Below are 16,999 nucleotides of genomic sequence, written 5' to 3'. Positions count from 1 at the left end.
TTATATGATTATCATCTAAACACATAATAAAAATTAATTTGGTAAAAAAAAATAAATGTCTAAAAGATTTATCAATTTTACATAATTTTATCATTAGTGGATGAAAATAATTTTTAAAAATTAAAAAATATCTTTTTGACATTTGTTTTTGTCAAATTAGTTTATATTTTATAAAATTGACAATTTTACCCTTGAAATTAAGTAATAGTATCTTCAATTGTCTTTATTTGAAATAAGATTCAAAATTAAGGGTCAAACATGTCACAATTGAAAAGTTAAGAACCAAAGTGACACGAGTCTCAAACTATAGGGACTGTTAGTGTAATTCTTCATTTTTTCTACTCGTTAGATTGAATAGGTGATATTGTAGGTGTTTGGGAAATTACTATTTTAGTAGGCTATTTTAATTTCTGACTATTTTAGGAGGCTAAAATTTTTGTATTTGAAAAGATAGTTATATTTTTTTATAATTAGATGTGATATTTATAAGAAAAAAAATAAAATAATTATAAATTTAATATGACATTTTATCTTATTAACTATTTTAATCTATTTTATTTTTTTAATATTATTTTAACCAAAAAAAAACTAAAACCCCAAACACCCCCCCCATTGTTTAAATCTCCATCAAAAATGGGTCGGAAAGGATTACCCGCCCATCCCCCCATATCCCTCTCCACAGCTAGGTTTTCCATTCTCACTCTCTCTCATTCTGTCACTCCAGAACCGAATATATATTCTCTGTGATTTTCTTTAAACTTCTAGTTTTTGACTATTTTCATGGTTATCTATTCCAAGTTCCAACTAGCAAGCTACATCAGCTTACTACCATATCAATCGGTGGAAATTTACGGTGCAAAAAGGCCTGTTGTGTAGCCAATAATTTTCCCGGATTTGTGACGGCGATGATCTAGCGGCGGCGCTTGCCACGGTAGTTCTCTCTCTCATTCTCTCGTTTCTCTTTCTCTTGTGCAAAACCGATTATAACCCATGTCTAGAAACTCCAAATTCCTTAGATTCTTCAAGCTTCCTGGGATTTTCCCGGAAAATTGATTTGAGCTGAGGTCGATCTTCAAAAGCTCTGTTGATCCTCCGATTGATTCCGGGACTTTTCCTTCGAACCCATTTTGGCTAAGATCGAGAAGCTTCGCCGCTAAAATTGTCTCTGGAGAGTGTAATCTGATCGAGATTGGTTAAATCTCCCAACCCATCTGAAATTTCACCAAAGACGGGTGAGTCTGCTTTGGCTATGTTGGTAATGCTTTGAATTTACATGTCTTGTTTGAATCGAACTTTTTTTTTATTTTTAATATTTTAATTTGATTGATGTTACTGTGTGGGACAAAACTTGAAGTAATTGGATACAAGTTTCTTGATTGGCAGTTTTTGGTGGTCCATACTACCATTTTTTTTTTTTTTTTTTTTTTAGGTTACTAAAAACTTGTTTGATTGTCTTTAAGATTATAAATTTGATTACTTTAGAATAAGTTTTTTAATTAATTAATTAATATGTATTTGATTGTCTTGTTGAACCAAAAAAATAAAAAATAAAAGTGAATGTGGATTTGGCTTTCGCGGTGAACCTTGAAAAAAAACAAAAAAGGTCAAGTTGGGTTGGGGAAAACCTAAACCCATTAGGGGATGGAGAGGATAGTCCCCATGGGGATGGGGCATGGGAAATCGAGAATGGAGAAAAATTATAATAGGGGAATGGGGGATGGGGAATTAATATCCGCCCCATTGCCCCCCATTGCCATCCCTAGTTGGAGGGACCGATGGCCACCCAGTTATGCTCTCTCTCTCTCAGGCGAAGCAAATGAAGCGGAAAACCCTAGCATGGTATTTGCAAGGGAGTCTGGATTCCATAGATTCACCACATGACTGAATCGAAGTCGACCACGTCTTGCGACGTCGATTCGCTGGTGACTGGCCGGCCCATTCTTGCTTGATGATTTGCTCTCACTAGACCACCCTAGAGTATGATACTGGTTCGACATAGGTCCGAAACCCCACACACAAACCCTAAGACGAAGCTAGCACATGAACAAGACGAAGCTTGAGATTGCTGAAATCGTCTGAAATCCATCACACATCTTGAAATCTAGGTATTTATTTTTCTGAAATTGTCTTTCTAATGATGGAGAAATGCTTCAAATTTGCATTAAATTGCTTGAGATTAGTTGAGATTGCTTGAAATTTGTTTGATATTGCTTGAAATCTGTTTGAAATTGCTTGATTGTTGTTTTTAGTCTTTTTATTTTTTTTTTTTTGGGTGAATTTTTTTTTAAAAAAAAAGTTTTTTCTATTTGGGGGAGTTGTTGCTAGGTAAGGATGAGGAAGGGAGTAAGGGAAAGAGGGAAGGAAGGAAAGCAGATTGTGTGTATTAAAATATTGAAATTGAATGTTGTTATGTTGCTCATTTATTAGACTCCATTGTTATTGAATTATTGGTTTTGCTATCCAGTGTATTCACATGATAAATAATCAAATATTTATTTTCCCTGAAATTAGCACCTTGCGTCACTGAAACTAGTAATTTTTAGGGAAAATTACCCCCCAAAAAAATAAAATAAAAGTAAACTTGGGTTTTTAATTTGGGTAAATTAGTCTTTGACCCCCTGAAGTATTGGGTCATTCTCACTTTGGTCCCTAAAGTAATTGCTTTCTCAATTTTAGTCCTTAAACTTTAGACCGTTTATCATTTCAGCCCAATTGATCACCTCCGTTATTGAGGAAGGTAGTTTGGCATAGTGGAATATAAGTTTATCACTTTGGGCCTTTAAATTGTAAAGAGGAAAATTGCTAGAATAACATCTTGGACATATTCCAACCTAGAATAACATTTGTTTGTTCTTTGGTTTTTGTTCTGTTATTTAGCAATGGACATGGAGACAAAACTGATTCTAGGGATGAAATGTTAGAGCTAAAGTGATGTCCATGTATTTGATATATTTGAAATTAATAATGAAATACCTACCTTCCGCAAACCTACTGTTTCCTGACTTGCAAACACAAAAAACAAGTCAAGCTGAGCAATATTGATTAAAAACAAGTGCAACAAATAGTACAAAAACTGCATTTTAACAAAAATAAGTTCAGTAGGTTTGAACAAGTCATTAAGCAAGTCCTAAAAAAGGAGAAGAGACAATTCACTACTGCTGACCACCTCCACTCCAGTGGCATTGACCATTGACAATGTAAAGTCTTCCAACACCTTGTGTTGATCGAGGAGGCATGAAAAGTGGCCTAGGTGATGGACCTATAGCACAAGCTGGAGCACTGGCACATGTTGTAACAGATGGTGGCTTAACTCCTTGAGCTGGAGCCTTAACACCTTGAGCAACTGGTGGCCTAACACCATGAGTTGGACCTCTAAAACCTGCTGCAACTAGACTCCTAACACCTTGAGCTGGACCTCTAAAAGCTGATGCAACTGATGACCTAACACCTTTGAGTTGGACCTCTAAAACCTGCTGCAACTGGACCCCTAACACCTGTTGCATTTGGACCCTTTACACCTTGAGCTATTGGCCTGGCATTTGATGCTGCAATTGGACCCTTTACACGTTTAGTTGCTGGTGTTCTGAGCTGTGGTGATGGTGGCTGGGTAGTGACAGAGCTGTGTTGGCTCTGTTGGTACTGCTGCTGTGTGGCCTTTCCCCTTTTCCATTGTTGGTTGTTGGTTTGCTGATTATGTAAAATACATAATTTGCAGATGTAAATTGAATTGAATTGAAACAATAAGTACATAAATTGAATTGAAACAATTAAGTACCTTTGTGCTACCTTCCCTTGTTGCAACTCGCCCTTACAAGTTCTCATGTTGTGCCCAACTTCCCCACATTGTCTACATTTCACTGAAGTTTGATACTTCCTTAGCTTGGTGGAACTCTTAGGCAGCTCATCTGGTTCCCTTATCCTCATCTTCCTTGGCCTTCCAGGCATCTTAGAGTATACGGGAGGCAGTATTGGTTTATTCCCTGTTTTCACCCACAACTCTTGTCCATTCATTGGATAAGTTATATGGTTATATGCCCTCAAATAGGCATCCTTTCTATGGCAGTCATGGACATACTTTTCGGGGTTCCTCATAGCAACACCACATGACACAGATTGCATGTGGACATGGGATACCTGTTAAATCCCATCTCCTGCGTGAAACAAGTCTTAGCATCCAAGTCAACAACAAATTTATCCCCAGCCATTCCCTAAACTTTGAAAATCCTATTTCCAGCTAAAGAAAATATTTGTTAGCTTAATTCTTATCCTTCTATGATTTTGTGAAATTTAGGACCTATATCATCATACCACTTTTTAGCCAATTCTCTTTTACTCATCCTCTCCATCAAATACACCCTAATCCTTTCCAACATGATCAATATTGGTTGACCTATTGCATGCACAATCTTTGAATTGAAGCACTCACATAAATTATTTAGCAATATGTCACACTTTGTTAAAGTAGTAAAGTGTGACCTAGACCAATACATTGGTGGCTTTCCAGCCAACCATTTATAAGCCTCATCATCAAACTTCTTCGGATCCTCCTTTAGAGCTTTGAACCTAGTCAAATAACTAGCCCTAGCTAGTTCCCACATTTTATCTTTCAGAGCATTACCTCTGAAACCAGCATTCTTGAAGTTATTATGCAAATGTCTGAAACAATGTCTGTGTTCAACATTAGGCAACAACTGAGAAATTGTCACATCCAACCCCTGCATGAGATAAAGACAATGCAATCAGTCATGTAACATACAAGAAATACATTAAGGCAGTTTAAATTGTAAATAATATACCCCTTCGGTTTGTCAGTAATGAGTGTCCACCTTTGTTGATCAATAATTCCCAAGTCTTGGATCAAAGTCTCAACGAACCATTTCCAGCTACTGGTACACTCTACCTCCACCATAGCAAAAGCAATTGGAAAGATTTGGTTATTGGCATCCATCCTAACAGCTATAAGCAACTGCCCACCATGAGTCCCTTTAAGATGAGTACCATCCATTCCTATTAAGGGTCTACATCCTTCAACAAAGCCCATCTTACAAGCTTCAAAACATACATATCTATATATATATATATATCTGCTGAAACATGTCTTCCTCTTCCCTTGCCCCTTCTCCTTCCCCTTCCCCTTCCTCTTCCTCTTCCTCTTCCTCTTCCTCTTCGCTTTCCCTTTCCCTTTGAACTGATGGTTTCAATTTCACAAAGATGGTTGTACCTAGGTTGCTCCTCTTAACTTCTTCAACGTAATCCCAAAGCCTCCCAAATTGATGTGAATAATCTCCACTTATAGCCTTAAGTGCCTTATCCCTAGCACTATAAGCTTGAGCAATAGAGTTGAAATCTTTCATAATCCTTTCCATGAATGATAGCACAAGCCAATTAGGAGTAATTAGTAACTCCTCTTTGTATATTCCAGACAACCACCTAGAAGTTACATGCTTGTTTGAGAATATCCTCCCAGACACATTGGTGAATAGAATTGTAAGATTTGATTTAGAATGTTTTCTCACTAATCACAGGAGATGCATAAATCATCATGTTGCACCCTTTGCTGTTCCATTTAGCTCTCACTCTTGTTCCTTCATTCTTCACAAACTTGACATCCCTCCCCTGTATGATAGCATGTTGTCTTACAGCACTTCTAAACTGTGTTGGTGAATCAAAGAGCATGCCAATGTTAAACTCAGGATCTTGTGTTCTAGATTTATACCTAAATATAGGAAATTTGGGCCTCTTATTTGGCCCACCATCTTCATCAGATGAGTCAAAGTCATCACTGTCAGGTTCTACATTATGGTCCACATTGACAGGTTGTTCTGCAGTTTTTTCCTTGCCATTGTCTTTGTAAATACTATTACCAAGGCCACCCCACTCAACATCCTTGTCCACATTAGCATCAAAGAGCACATCATCATCACTTAGTGTGTACTCGGTTTTCAAACTCCTCATACAAACTGTCTTCAGAATCTGAATCCAAACCCATAGTCAATCCCTTCGTCATTGCCAATGTTATGCTCTTCCCTAGTGTCTACAACCACTTCAATAGACTCTGCCCCCACACCAGAAGAGCCTGTCTGACTTTCAAGCAAAGGAAATAGGTTTGGGTTAACTACATAGACCTCAACCAGTCTATTCTCAATGGATTTTACCATTTCATTAACCATATCATCAGTGAATAAGAAAACTAACCGGTCTTTTAAGGACATGCCAAGCTTCTTTCTTCCAATAAAGGCCAACATAATCAGTATAACCAAGTTGCCTAATTATGGAATCTAACTCCAAAAGTGACATCTTATCTCCATCACAATAATCCCAATAACCTTGTTTACCCCCCAACATATACTTTTTCTCCCACTCCACTAAAATATCCATCATGATAGAATTTAATTGTAATATATTTTGAATCATGCCCTGCAACATGTAAACAAACAGGGACCAAAGTAAAAAACACAAAAGGGGGACCACACACTTTTTCTTAACATGCAGGAACACAAAAATGAGACAACACACAAGGCAACTCATCTATGCCAATGACAATGACAATAAAAGGACCACACCTGTAAACAAATCAAAACCAAGTATTAAAAAATAATAATAATAAAAAAATTTAACAAAGTCAAACCCTAATCCACAATGGTAAATTATTTAGTAGGAAATTCCTTCGGTACACACCCTTCAAAGATGTGTACCATTTATACCTTGTTACGTATTTTTTGTAGTAAATATTATGTAATTTTTTGGTAGTTATGACAATTTGTGGTTTAGAAATAAATTTACGTATTTTTTGGTAATATTGTGCATTTTTATGGTAATGTTACCTATTTTGTGTTTCAAAAATGTTTCGATAAAAAAATGCTTAAAATACCCAAAAACAAATACATAAATTCATATTTGAATTGTAACTCTATTAAAAAAGTTTACATAACATTTACTACAAAATAAGTAACATGTACCACGAAAATGTGTAATAAGGTGCACATAGTACACAACCTTTAGTTTGCACGAAACGGGAGCGGGAGTGGGAGCGTGGGAGCATGACCACTTAGAAGAGTCGTAGGTTGGGAGTACTTATATATTATTTTTATTTTTAATTTTTTTAATTTATTTATATAAAAAAATTTTAAAATTTTTAATTGACATATATATATATTTATAAATGAGTTTTAATTTTTTTTTATAATATTTAATTAATTAAATACAACATGAAAAATATTTTTTAAAAATGAATAGCAAATAAAAATTCATTTTTAAATATAAAAAAAAATTAATTAGTTAGTTAGGTGGAATTTAAAAGTAATGGAAATATAATATAATATGTAAGTATATATTATTTTTTTGAGTTGGTCAATACAAGATAATAAATTAGTTAGGTGAAATTTATATGTATTTTCATTAATTATAAAAAGAGAAAGGTTAAATGAAAAGTCATTCGGTATAAATATGGTATTAAGGCACAACACAACTTAAATGAAAAGATATTAATTTATAATATATAATATATAATATATAATATATAATATAATATAAAGCAAGATTAATAAATTTAAGTGTTTTCAATTTCTTATTACAAACAAAGAAAAAGGAGAGAGAGAGAGGGAGGGAGGGACTATAGTAGCGATCTACGTTACACGGACTCAGGTGTGGGTATTAAGTGCAAGTGCAGGTGCATATCTAGGGGTTGGACATTTCAAAACTAAAAATTGAGAGTACGTGGATATGGATCTAAATTTGGACATGGGTATGAAGATACATTAAAATAGTTATTTTTTAAATATATTTATTATATAAAGATGAGTTAAATAGTTATTTTTTAAATATATTTATTATTTTTTATCTTATGTTTTATTTTTATTGATAATATTTTTAATTTATCTATATAATTTTTTTTTAATTGACTTATATACATAATAAATTAAAAAAATATAACAAATTATGTTAAAATAAATAAAAAATAGGCAATTTATTTTATAGATTTTATAGCGAACCCAGTTCTTCCTCCTTTGGTTGTTGTATCCGGACTTGGTTCGTGGATGTCATTTGTGGTTTATATCTTGTTTTCGTCCTTCAATACTTTGTATTTGAGTTATAGGATATTTTGGGCAGGATTGTTACAGGTTGGGTGTGATTGGGAGCAAATGGTTGTTTCCCAGAATTTTGGTCCTTCGCTCGAGCGAGCCTTTTGTCGCTTGAGCGAGCTCTGTGTTATAGATCCTTCGCTCGAGCGAGAGTTGAGTTTTGTATCTGGTGGCTCGAGCGAGAAGTCCTTCGCTCGAGCTTGCGTCTGCGTCTGGTTCTGGACCTGAAGGTTGCAATTCTTCACTCGAGCGAGATTTCCTTCGCTCGAGCGAGCGAGGTCTATGTTTTGGGTTTCTTCGCTCGAGCGAGCATTCTGTCGCTCGAGCGTGCTTCTGGGTTGTAGACCTAAAGCTTCGCATTGTTGGCTCGAGCGAGGGTTCTTTGTGTCTGGTCGCTCGAGCGACCAATCCTTCGCTCGAGCGAGCCTGTGTTATATCAATAGACAGCAGCGGGATTACACTTCACTTTTGCATCTCCTCTTTTGTATAAACCCTAGATCCGGCTGCTCCTCTCTCTACACCTACCTTCTCTCTAGGATTTCATCTATTTTTAGTGTGTTTCTACGCTAAGTTCTTTGTAAGAAAGATAGACGGTTGTGTGGGCTACGTTTTAATCTGAAAATTTGTGGATTTGGAGCACTTTGGATTTTCACCATCTTCTCCTTTGGTCTCTCTATTTCGAGGTAGGGATTTCCTACTCTATTCTATGAGCTTTAACATAAATTTTGGTCATTTCGATTAGTTGGTGTTGTTGGAAAATTTTGGGAAAAGTTAGGGTTTGTTGTGTAAATTTGAAAGAGGGGTTTTGTGTTTCAAAAACTCCATTTGTATATGAAATCTTGGGAAATGGTACTATTGTTGTTAAATGAAAGAAATTGAGCCTTAGGGTCAATAGTTGAGAAAAAGAGAAAAATGCCCTAATTGTGTTGATTAATTAATATGAATAATTAATTTATGGAAACATGAAATTGAATTGAGGATAATGAAATTGAGAAATTATGGGATTAAATGATGTAGTTGGATTAGTTAATCACTCACCTATGAGAATGTGGATATTATATCTGTTTGTTGCATTTATTATCTGTTTAGAAATAACTGCTTTGGGCTATCGGTGGAGAATAGTCTTGATTGCTGTAGACATTGTATGTTGATTAGGGAAAACTGAAACTAATCACATTGAATATGTCATTGAATATGACAGTTGAATTAATACAGCAAATATGTGTATTGATTGATTATTGTGTATGACAAGTGTTAAATACATTGTATATGCATATTGTTTGGGAGAAGATAGGGGATGTACTTCATGGTTTGAGAGGAGATAGGGGATGAACTTCATGGATACAACAAATATGTGTATCACTTGAAGTGTTAATATAGCAAATGTGTGTATTAAATTGAAATATTGGAAGTGTTTTTAATGTGAGTTGTAGACTCATGTGAATTGTGAATAAAGGAAATGTTTTAATAGGGAATGTATTCCCATTAATTGTTGGTCAGGTTTTGAGCCATGTTTATGATTATGAAATGATTTGGATAAGTAGAAGAAAGTGGAATGTAACATGGACATGAAAGTCATGAAACTGTATTGTGATATAATTTGGTTTATAAGTATTAACCATCTATCAAATGCTCTTGTTTTAGTTATCTCTAATACTTGGTTTAGTACATCTCTACTGGGTTTTGGCTCACCCTACGTGGGACATCATTTTCAGGTTCAGGTGATATGCCACCTTCAATGACGTTGTGAGGCTTGAGGCTGATAGACCTTTTTGTTGTTCTTTTGATATTACATGTAAATTCAGGTCAAGGGCTTAATATGTATTAGAGTTAATACTCTCTTTTTGTAACCAAGTGTTGACTTGAAAAGTTGTAAGCTTAGAGGGCATTTACTTTTGTTGTCAACATGTAATATCTTTTGTAAGAATACTCTGATAAATAGAATTATGCTTTATTCTCTTAAGTTTATGGATGTCTTGAATGTGGGTTTATATGTATTATTTTGAGGGCGTTACAGATTTTATTTGATTTTTTTATTTTTTATTATGTATGGTTTAATTAGATTTATTATTATATAACAAATTATATAATTTATTTATTATATGTTAAAAAGGAGAGAGCGAGAGCCAGAGCAAGCGAATCGAAGTGATCGAAGAAAACGAGATTGAAGTCGGTGGAAGTCAACGACCAGGTTCTCCTTGCTCTCTCCTCTTTCATTTCTTCTGTATTTAGGGCAGAACATAGCTGTATCCGTTTGTATATAGCCATATCCTAGTCATATCCTGCACTCGTACCCGTGTCGTGTCGTGTCGACACGGGTACCTCCGAAATTTTGAACAGTCCATGTAACATAGGCAACGATTGAAAGAGAGAGAGAGAGGGGGAGGCGATTTTGCTTTCAACAATCGAAGAAGATGAAGATCAAAGAGCCTGTGAAGCAAATATATGGAAGAAGCTCCACTTTCGTAGCCCTAATTGCAAGACCAAATCAGGTTTTTCTTTTCCTCGCTGTTTCTTAGAAAGAAACGTCACTTGTTTGTGTGATTCCTGCTACTAAGACACAACCCCTATTAACAAAATCAAAACCATAACCACAATGTTAAACTAATCATTAAAATCAATATCCAAAATATTGATCAAATCAAAGTCGCAACACACAATCTTAAACAAATCAATAACCTTAACCAAAATATTAAACAAATCAAAACCCTTGTCACTTTAATCTTAAACTTATCAACAAATCAATAATAGAACTAAAGCCAGTCTTACTATAATATGGAGCGGTGTCTCTTATTCTTTGAGATAAGTTCATCTTCACAAACCCAAAAAATGGGTCTTAGTCGTCCAAGTTCTTCTACTATGTCTATGATTCTAGATTCTCTTCCTCTTTCACGATTTGGTTCTCCGGCAGAACTAACTCAAAATTGGGTTATGCAATTGACAAAATCACGTGATAATCACATGTTTTTTGGCTAATTTCAATTATGCCCTTGGATCTAGATTGGATACATACAGACATGGGTATGTTCGTGACAGGTGGCTCTTTTCGTCCAAACTCAATAACGGAGGTGAGTTTAGGGACTGAAATGATATAAGGTCTAAAGTTCAACGACTAAATTGAGAAAATAGTTACTTTAGGGGGTCAAAGTGTAATTTACCCTTTTAATCTTGTCAAATTAAATCATAATATTTTGATTTTTTTTCATTATAAACTATCTGCCTATCTTTGTGTAGTTAAATTGAAGGGAAAAAAAATAATATTCTAGTTATTAAACTCAACGGAAAAGGTATTTTAGACATTTTATGTATACTTATATTGAGTTTAATGACTAAAATACCATTTATGCATTGGTTTTACTCGACAAAAATAGGCGAATGGCTTATATTGAAAACAAATCAAAAGATTAGGGTTTAAATTGACAAAAATCGAAAAACCCAAGTTTTATTTTGTTTCAAAGGTTATAGTTTGGGGGTTTTTTTTTTTTTTTTTTTTTTTTTGTTTGGGGGATAACTTTCCGTAATTTTTACCTCCAGCAATATAGGGTTTTCTTTCTTTAGGGATCACCTGTTGGCTGTTGGCTTCAGCCACAGTTGGGGAAAGTTTTACTAAGACATTGGAGTTACAACTTACAGGGTTACAGTTCCTTTTTGATTTTGCCCCCCATTGCCACAGATTCAAGTCATCCAAATAAAGCATTGTTGTTTATTATTTTAATGTTTGTTCTTGTCGTCCTTATTTAAATTTTTTCCACTATATATTGTTGCTTTTTCTTTTTTCTTTTACATTTTATTTATGTCAATTTGGAGATGAACTAGAGTATGTGTAGAAAATTTAATTTAATCTATAAAGAGAAATAGAGAATTGTATTATTGATTGATATTTGATTGATGTTATACAAGATTGTATTACAAGATTGTTCATATTCTGTATATTACAATTCCTATATATAGAGGAGAAGATGGTAGTGGAGTGTGTGATAGTGGAGGTGGATGGTAGTGGAGTGTGTGATAGTGGAGGTGGTAGGTGTGGAGAAAGATAGTGGAGGTAGTAGGTGAGTGGTAAATTCTAACAGCCCCCCGCAAACTCAAGGAGGATAGAAACTAACCAACTTGAGTTTGAAGAGAGGAACAAAACAAGAAAATACATAAAAATAAAAAAAAAGATAGGAGACACTGTATGGTCGTGTCAGACCGTTGGTGAAGACACTGAAAGGTGGTGCCATAATGTTGTAGAGGACACTGGATGGTTGTGTCAGACCGATGTAGAAGACAGTTTATGGGGTCATGTCGGACCGTTGTAGAAGACAGTTTATGGGGTCATGTCGGACCGTTTATAGAAGACAGTTTATGGGGTCATGTCGGACCGTTGTAGAAGACAGTTTATGGGGTCATGTCGGACCGTTGTAGCAGACAATGTTGGGACAGTTGTTGTGACAGTTTACGGAGTCTTGCTGGACCCTTATAGAAACTAACCGGAATCAATGTCGGGACAGTTTACAGAGTCTTGTCGGACCCTTGTAGAAACTAACCGGAATCTATGTCGGGACAGTTTACAGAGTCTTGTCGGACCCATAAAGGAGCTAACCGGAATCAATGTCGGGACAGTTTACAGAGTCTTGTCGGACCCATAAAGGAGCTAACCGGAATCAATGTCGGGACAGTTTACAGAGTCTTGTCGGACCCATTAAAAAATCGCATCCTCAAAAGGTGCGCTCAATTTTGTAAAAAGGCGTGCCATCAAAAGGCGTGCCCAATCTATAAAAAGGCGTGCCATCAAAAGGCGTGCCCAATTCATCAAAAGGTGTGCCGGACATGATGGCGAGGCACGTGGGCGCCTTGGCTTGCGTGCCCGTTTGTCGGCTAGTGGCAAGAGGCGCGCGATGCGCGTGGCTGGCCCTGGCTATTTAAAAACAAGGTTGAGGCGAAGGCTGTGCATACGAGTCTGAAACCTCTGAACGCTCGGAGAGCTTGTCTCTGCAAATCTTGAAACACCCGGAAACCAACCCTTCTCTGAAACACTTAGCAACTCAAAAACATGGCCTCTTCTTCCCGTCCAGTTACCCAGAACCTGCTCACGCTCTTTCCAGAACTGAACGAGCCCACAAGAGAAATAACGGGTGCGCTGGCCAGTGAACCGCAACCAAACACCTCTGGTTTTGCTCCATTGAACTTTCCGATGCGGTCGGTGGAGCAAAAAATGGCGATGCAAACTGATATTGAGGCTAATCAGTATACTCTGAAGTCATGCGTGGAAACTATGACGGCGGTCACAAATTTGTCGAACCGGCTGCAGAGTAGGACAAATGAGGTGCAGCATTTAAACTCCCAGCTGGCTCTACTCCAACGCATGTATAAGGATGCGCGAGCAGAGATAAGCGTGCTAAGGGCAGAAAACAAGGAGCTGAAGCGGAAGGCCACCGTGATGTTCCGATTTGGAGGGCCGCCATATGCTGCAGTGGAGGAGCAGGGAGGAGGCAACTTGCTTGGTGGTCTAGGAAGCACGGAGGCAACACCGTCAAGGGCCGCGCAGGACGGAGGCAAGAAGAAGAGACCGGCGGCAGAGTAGAGACGAAAAATCCCACTGTTCCAATTTGTGTTGGTTTTTTTTTTTTTGTTTTTTTTTTTTTTTTTTTTTTTGTTTTTTTTTTTTTTGTGAAGTGGTGTAAAATGATGATCGGGGTGAGCCCCGACATGAATAAAATAAGTTGGTGTGCAGTTGGTCTTCTGCCTCTTTTTCTTTTTTTTTTTTTTTTTTTTTTTTTTTTGGCAAAGAAATAATAATGAAAAAAAAAAATGAAAAATACAGTGAAAGAAAAATAAAAAAAGAAAGAAATAATAAAAAGAGAATCACGTGGGTTGCTTGTAATGGAATCAGAGAAATGATAAAAGTGGGTTTAGTGGATAGAAAAAGGAAGGAGAGAGAGAGGGAGTGGATGGAATTAAAAAATAAAAAATAAAGAAAAGTAATGCTATCAGAAAGGGCATGTGCAAAGTTGTGTCGTGGGCTTTGCAAAAAGTGTGGTTTATAATAAAAAAATAAAGTGTGGTTTTAAAGTAAGGGTTGGTGGGTTGATTAAAAAAAAAAAGAAAGTGAGTGAGAGATATTCGAAAAAGGTTATGGTGGTCATGGCTCACATTTAGGAGCTCCGTTGCTGCTGCATCTTTCATGGAGTTGAAACTTCGCGATGTTAAATTCTTCTGCTGCGGAGACGGAGATCTCGTTAGCTGTTGCTGCGGCTTCTTGGCGGATGAATCTGACCATCTGCTGGATCTGCTTGGAGACATCTGCGTCGTAGACAAGGCGGCGATGGTGGAGGAGAGTCTCGGGCTCGCCGGAGGCGAAGGCTTTGCGGACGAAGGGGCCTAAGTCTTCGCCGTTGCAGATGGAGGCGGAGAGGTTGGCGATGAGGCCAGAGAATTTGATGTTGCAATCGACGGCGATGTTGCAATCGACGGCCAAGATCTTGGTGTCGCCGCCGATGTAAGATAACTGGTTGTCGTGAGGTCTAGGGTGGATTTTGCCCCCGAAACTGCACATGAACTTGGCTATGTAGGTGCCTGCCGCAGGTGGCGGTTGGTCTTCCCACGGCTGCGTGGTGTCGAAATCGATGTCACGCGACGGAGGAGAGGCGTCGCCGGAGTCAGGGTAAGAGGAAGCGTATGAGTAATTTTCCATCGGCGCAATATAGCAACGATTGAAACGACAGAGATTTTCGGATGAGCGTTATTCCATACACAGAGAGAGAGAGAGATTTGGTTGAGGGAGAGAGCCGTGGGCCTTGGTGATCGATGGCTCAGTTATGGGATTTGTGGCAGCGGATGGAAGGTATGTGTAGAGGTCCGGCGGGCGGCCAAGGCGAGGCTGCCGCCCGCCTGTGAAGCAGAATTACTAGCTTCTCAACCTTGCTCTGATACCATGTAGAAAATTTAATCTATAAAGAGAAATAGAGAATTGTATTATTGATTGATATTTGATTGATGTTATACAAGATTGTATTACAAGATTGTTCATATTCTGTATATTACAATTCCTATATATAGAGGAGAAGATGGTAGTGGAGTGTGTGATAGTGGAGGTGGATGGTAGTGGAGTGTGTGATAGTGGAGGTGGTAGGTGTGGAGAAAGATAGTGGAGGTAGTAGGTGAGTGGTAAATTCTAACAGTATGAAACATTTTTGGTGTTGGTTGATTTCATAGTGAGTTTGTAAAACACAATTTTTTGCTGCTTTCATGCCAATTTATTTGGAATTCTAACCAATGAGCTCTTGCTCTACCTATGGGGCTATTAGGAAGTTACATGAGAGATCCGTTGATCAAGACATTATGTAATAGTAGAGCTAAGAGTGAGATCATATAATTGATGATCTGATATACTACAGAATTTCCATTCATTAATATATTACTCTTTTTTTTGTTGATAAATTCATTAATATATTACTTGATCTTGTTACCTCAAGATGTAGTTTTGATTTTAATGAAAGAAATATGTTTCTGATTGTGTTCAGATGTAGTTTAAATTAATGATAGAATATCTGTCACCTGTTCTCTTTCTTCCCCAGTATTATAACATTCCATTCAAAGTTCTAAAAATTGGAAGTATCGCACCGCAAGATGGTTAAGTTCTTTATTAATTTCATATAGCATTTCAATGTAGTTTAACCATATTTTGCCATCTAATTCTATTTTCTTTCAATAGAAATGAACCGATCACAGGAGTCTCCATCCCTTAAGCGGAAACGACCAGAACCAAATACACACGCTCAGTCACCTGAGAGTGTACTATTAAATCTGATAAAAAGCAAAGGAGATATGGGAATCTGGAAAGGAGACATGAAACGAGAGACAAATCTCCCAGAACCTGTGGTTAACAAAGCCCTCAAGACACTCCAAGGCAAGGCACTTATAAAAGAGGTTGTTAACATAAAAAGCAAGGGGAGGAAACATTTTATGGCAGCAGAGTTTGAACCGTCGAAGGAACTCACTGGCGGTGCATGGTATGTGGAGGGTAAACTCGATCAAGAATTCATTGCCGTTCTTAAAGACTCATGCTCAAAAATCATACGGAAGCTGAAGGTAGTTACAGCAGAGGGAATTTCTGATTTTATCAAGAGGAATAAAATCACCACAATTGAGTGCAAAACTCACCAAATTGAAGAGATATTGAAGTCTATGGTTTTAGATAACGAGATTTTTGAGGTGAAGAGCACTGGACTAGGAGAATATCATTCCATTCCAATTGGCACTGCTTGTTATAGATCTTCAACTGGAATGGGCCTCGGACAGGGACCAAAAATTGGGGCCATGGCTTCAATTCCATGCGGGGTTTGTCTTCGGATAAGTCAGTGCACACCTGATGGCATTATTTCTCCTAAGACCTGTGAATACTACAAGAAATGGTTGGATTTTTGAATTTTAAATGATTTTGTTTGGATGATGTGAATGGATTCAAATTTCTGGTACTCGGAGAAGTTTATGCTTTCCTAATATAGTTTATGAATCTTGTTTTGTTGTTATGCGTATCATTACAGACTTTGCTATATATTATATTTGTATATGTCAGTTGAAAATTTATTGTTACTTATGTTTTTTAAAAACTAACCATTTTGCTGGAAGTAATGTGGTTGATTGAAGTTTTCAACTGAAGGCATCTGGGAATCTGAGACATGGATAGATATTCTGCTTCATAGTGTGGTAAAAGATAAAATTATATGTTTTGCAAATAGGTTAGGGGTCTTGCAAGAATATTTGATGCTACACTAGGTGAGACTATATTGTTAATTTGAGATCATTACAAAACTTATTTGCTGGTGAGGACCTTTGTTTCATGGCATCATTTTGTGAGATATGTTTAATTAAATAGCCATATACTTCCTTGTGACTACCATAGATGTTTTGGATGTGAAGATATGAAGTTGTAC

The 16,999-nt window shown here is 36.8% G+C and overlaps 2 protein-coding genes across 8 annotated transcripts; one reads left to right on the top strand and one right to left on the bottom strand.

Annotated features, from left to right (window-relative positions):
• The first annotated feature begins 606 nt into the window (after window positions 1–606).
• On the top strand, window positions 607–16,648 carry LOC114307801 (uncharacterized). 7 transcript variants are annotated; one of them, XM_082866031.1, is made up of 5 exons: window positions 607–931; window positions 1,017–1,232; window positions 10,195–10,272; window positions 10,436–10,573; window positions 15,778–16,648. In XM_082866031.1, the coding sequence occupies exon 5, from the start codon at window positions 15,780–15,782 to the stop codon at window positions 16,488–16,490; it is 711 nt and encodes a 236-aa protein (XP_082722157.1). In that variant the 5' UTR covers window positions 607–931; window positions 1,017–1,232; window positions 10,195–10,272; window positions 10,436–10,573; window positions 15,778–15,779; the 3' UTR covers window positions 16,491–16,648. The 7 variants fall into 7 exon arrangements, with proteins under 7 accessions (XP_082722157.1, XP_028109010.2, XP_028109007.2 ...); XM_028253209.2 differs by having other exon boundaries at window positions 10,422–10,573; XM_028253206.2 differs by lacking the exon at window positions 10,436–10,573.
• LOC145823995 (uncharacterized) lies at window positions 4,263–5,005 on the bottom strand. The gene is made up of 2 exons (XM_082923579.1): window positions 4,757–5,005; window positions 4,263–4,715 (listed from the first exon to the last, which is right to left on the bottom strand). Exons 1-2 carry the CDS (start codon window positions 5,003–5,005, stop codon window positions 4,263–4,265), a joined length of 702 nt encoding a protein of 233 aa, XP_082779705.1.
• Window positions 16,649–16,999: the final 351 nt, after the last annotated feature.

The sequence above is a fragment of the Camellia sinensis genome, chromosome 4 (genome assembly GCF_055761805.1).
Source record: "Camellia sinensis isolate YWXY chromosome 4, ASM5576180v1, whole genome shotgun sequence".
Lineage (NCBI taxonomy): Eukaryota > Viridiplantae > Streptophyta > Magnoliopsida > Ericales > Theaceae > Camellia > Camellia sinensis.
The sequence above is the reverse complement of the archived record's forward strand: the minus strand, read 5'-3'. Positions and strand labels throughout refer to the sequence as shown.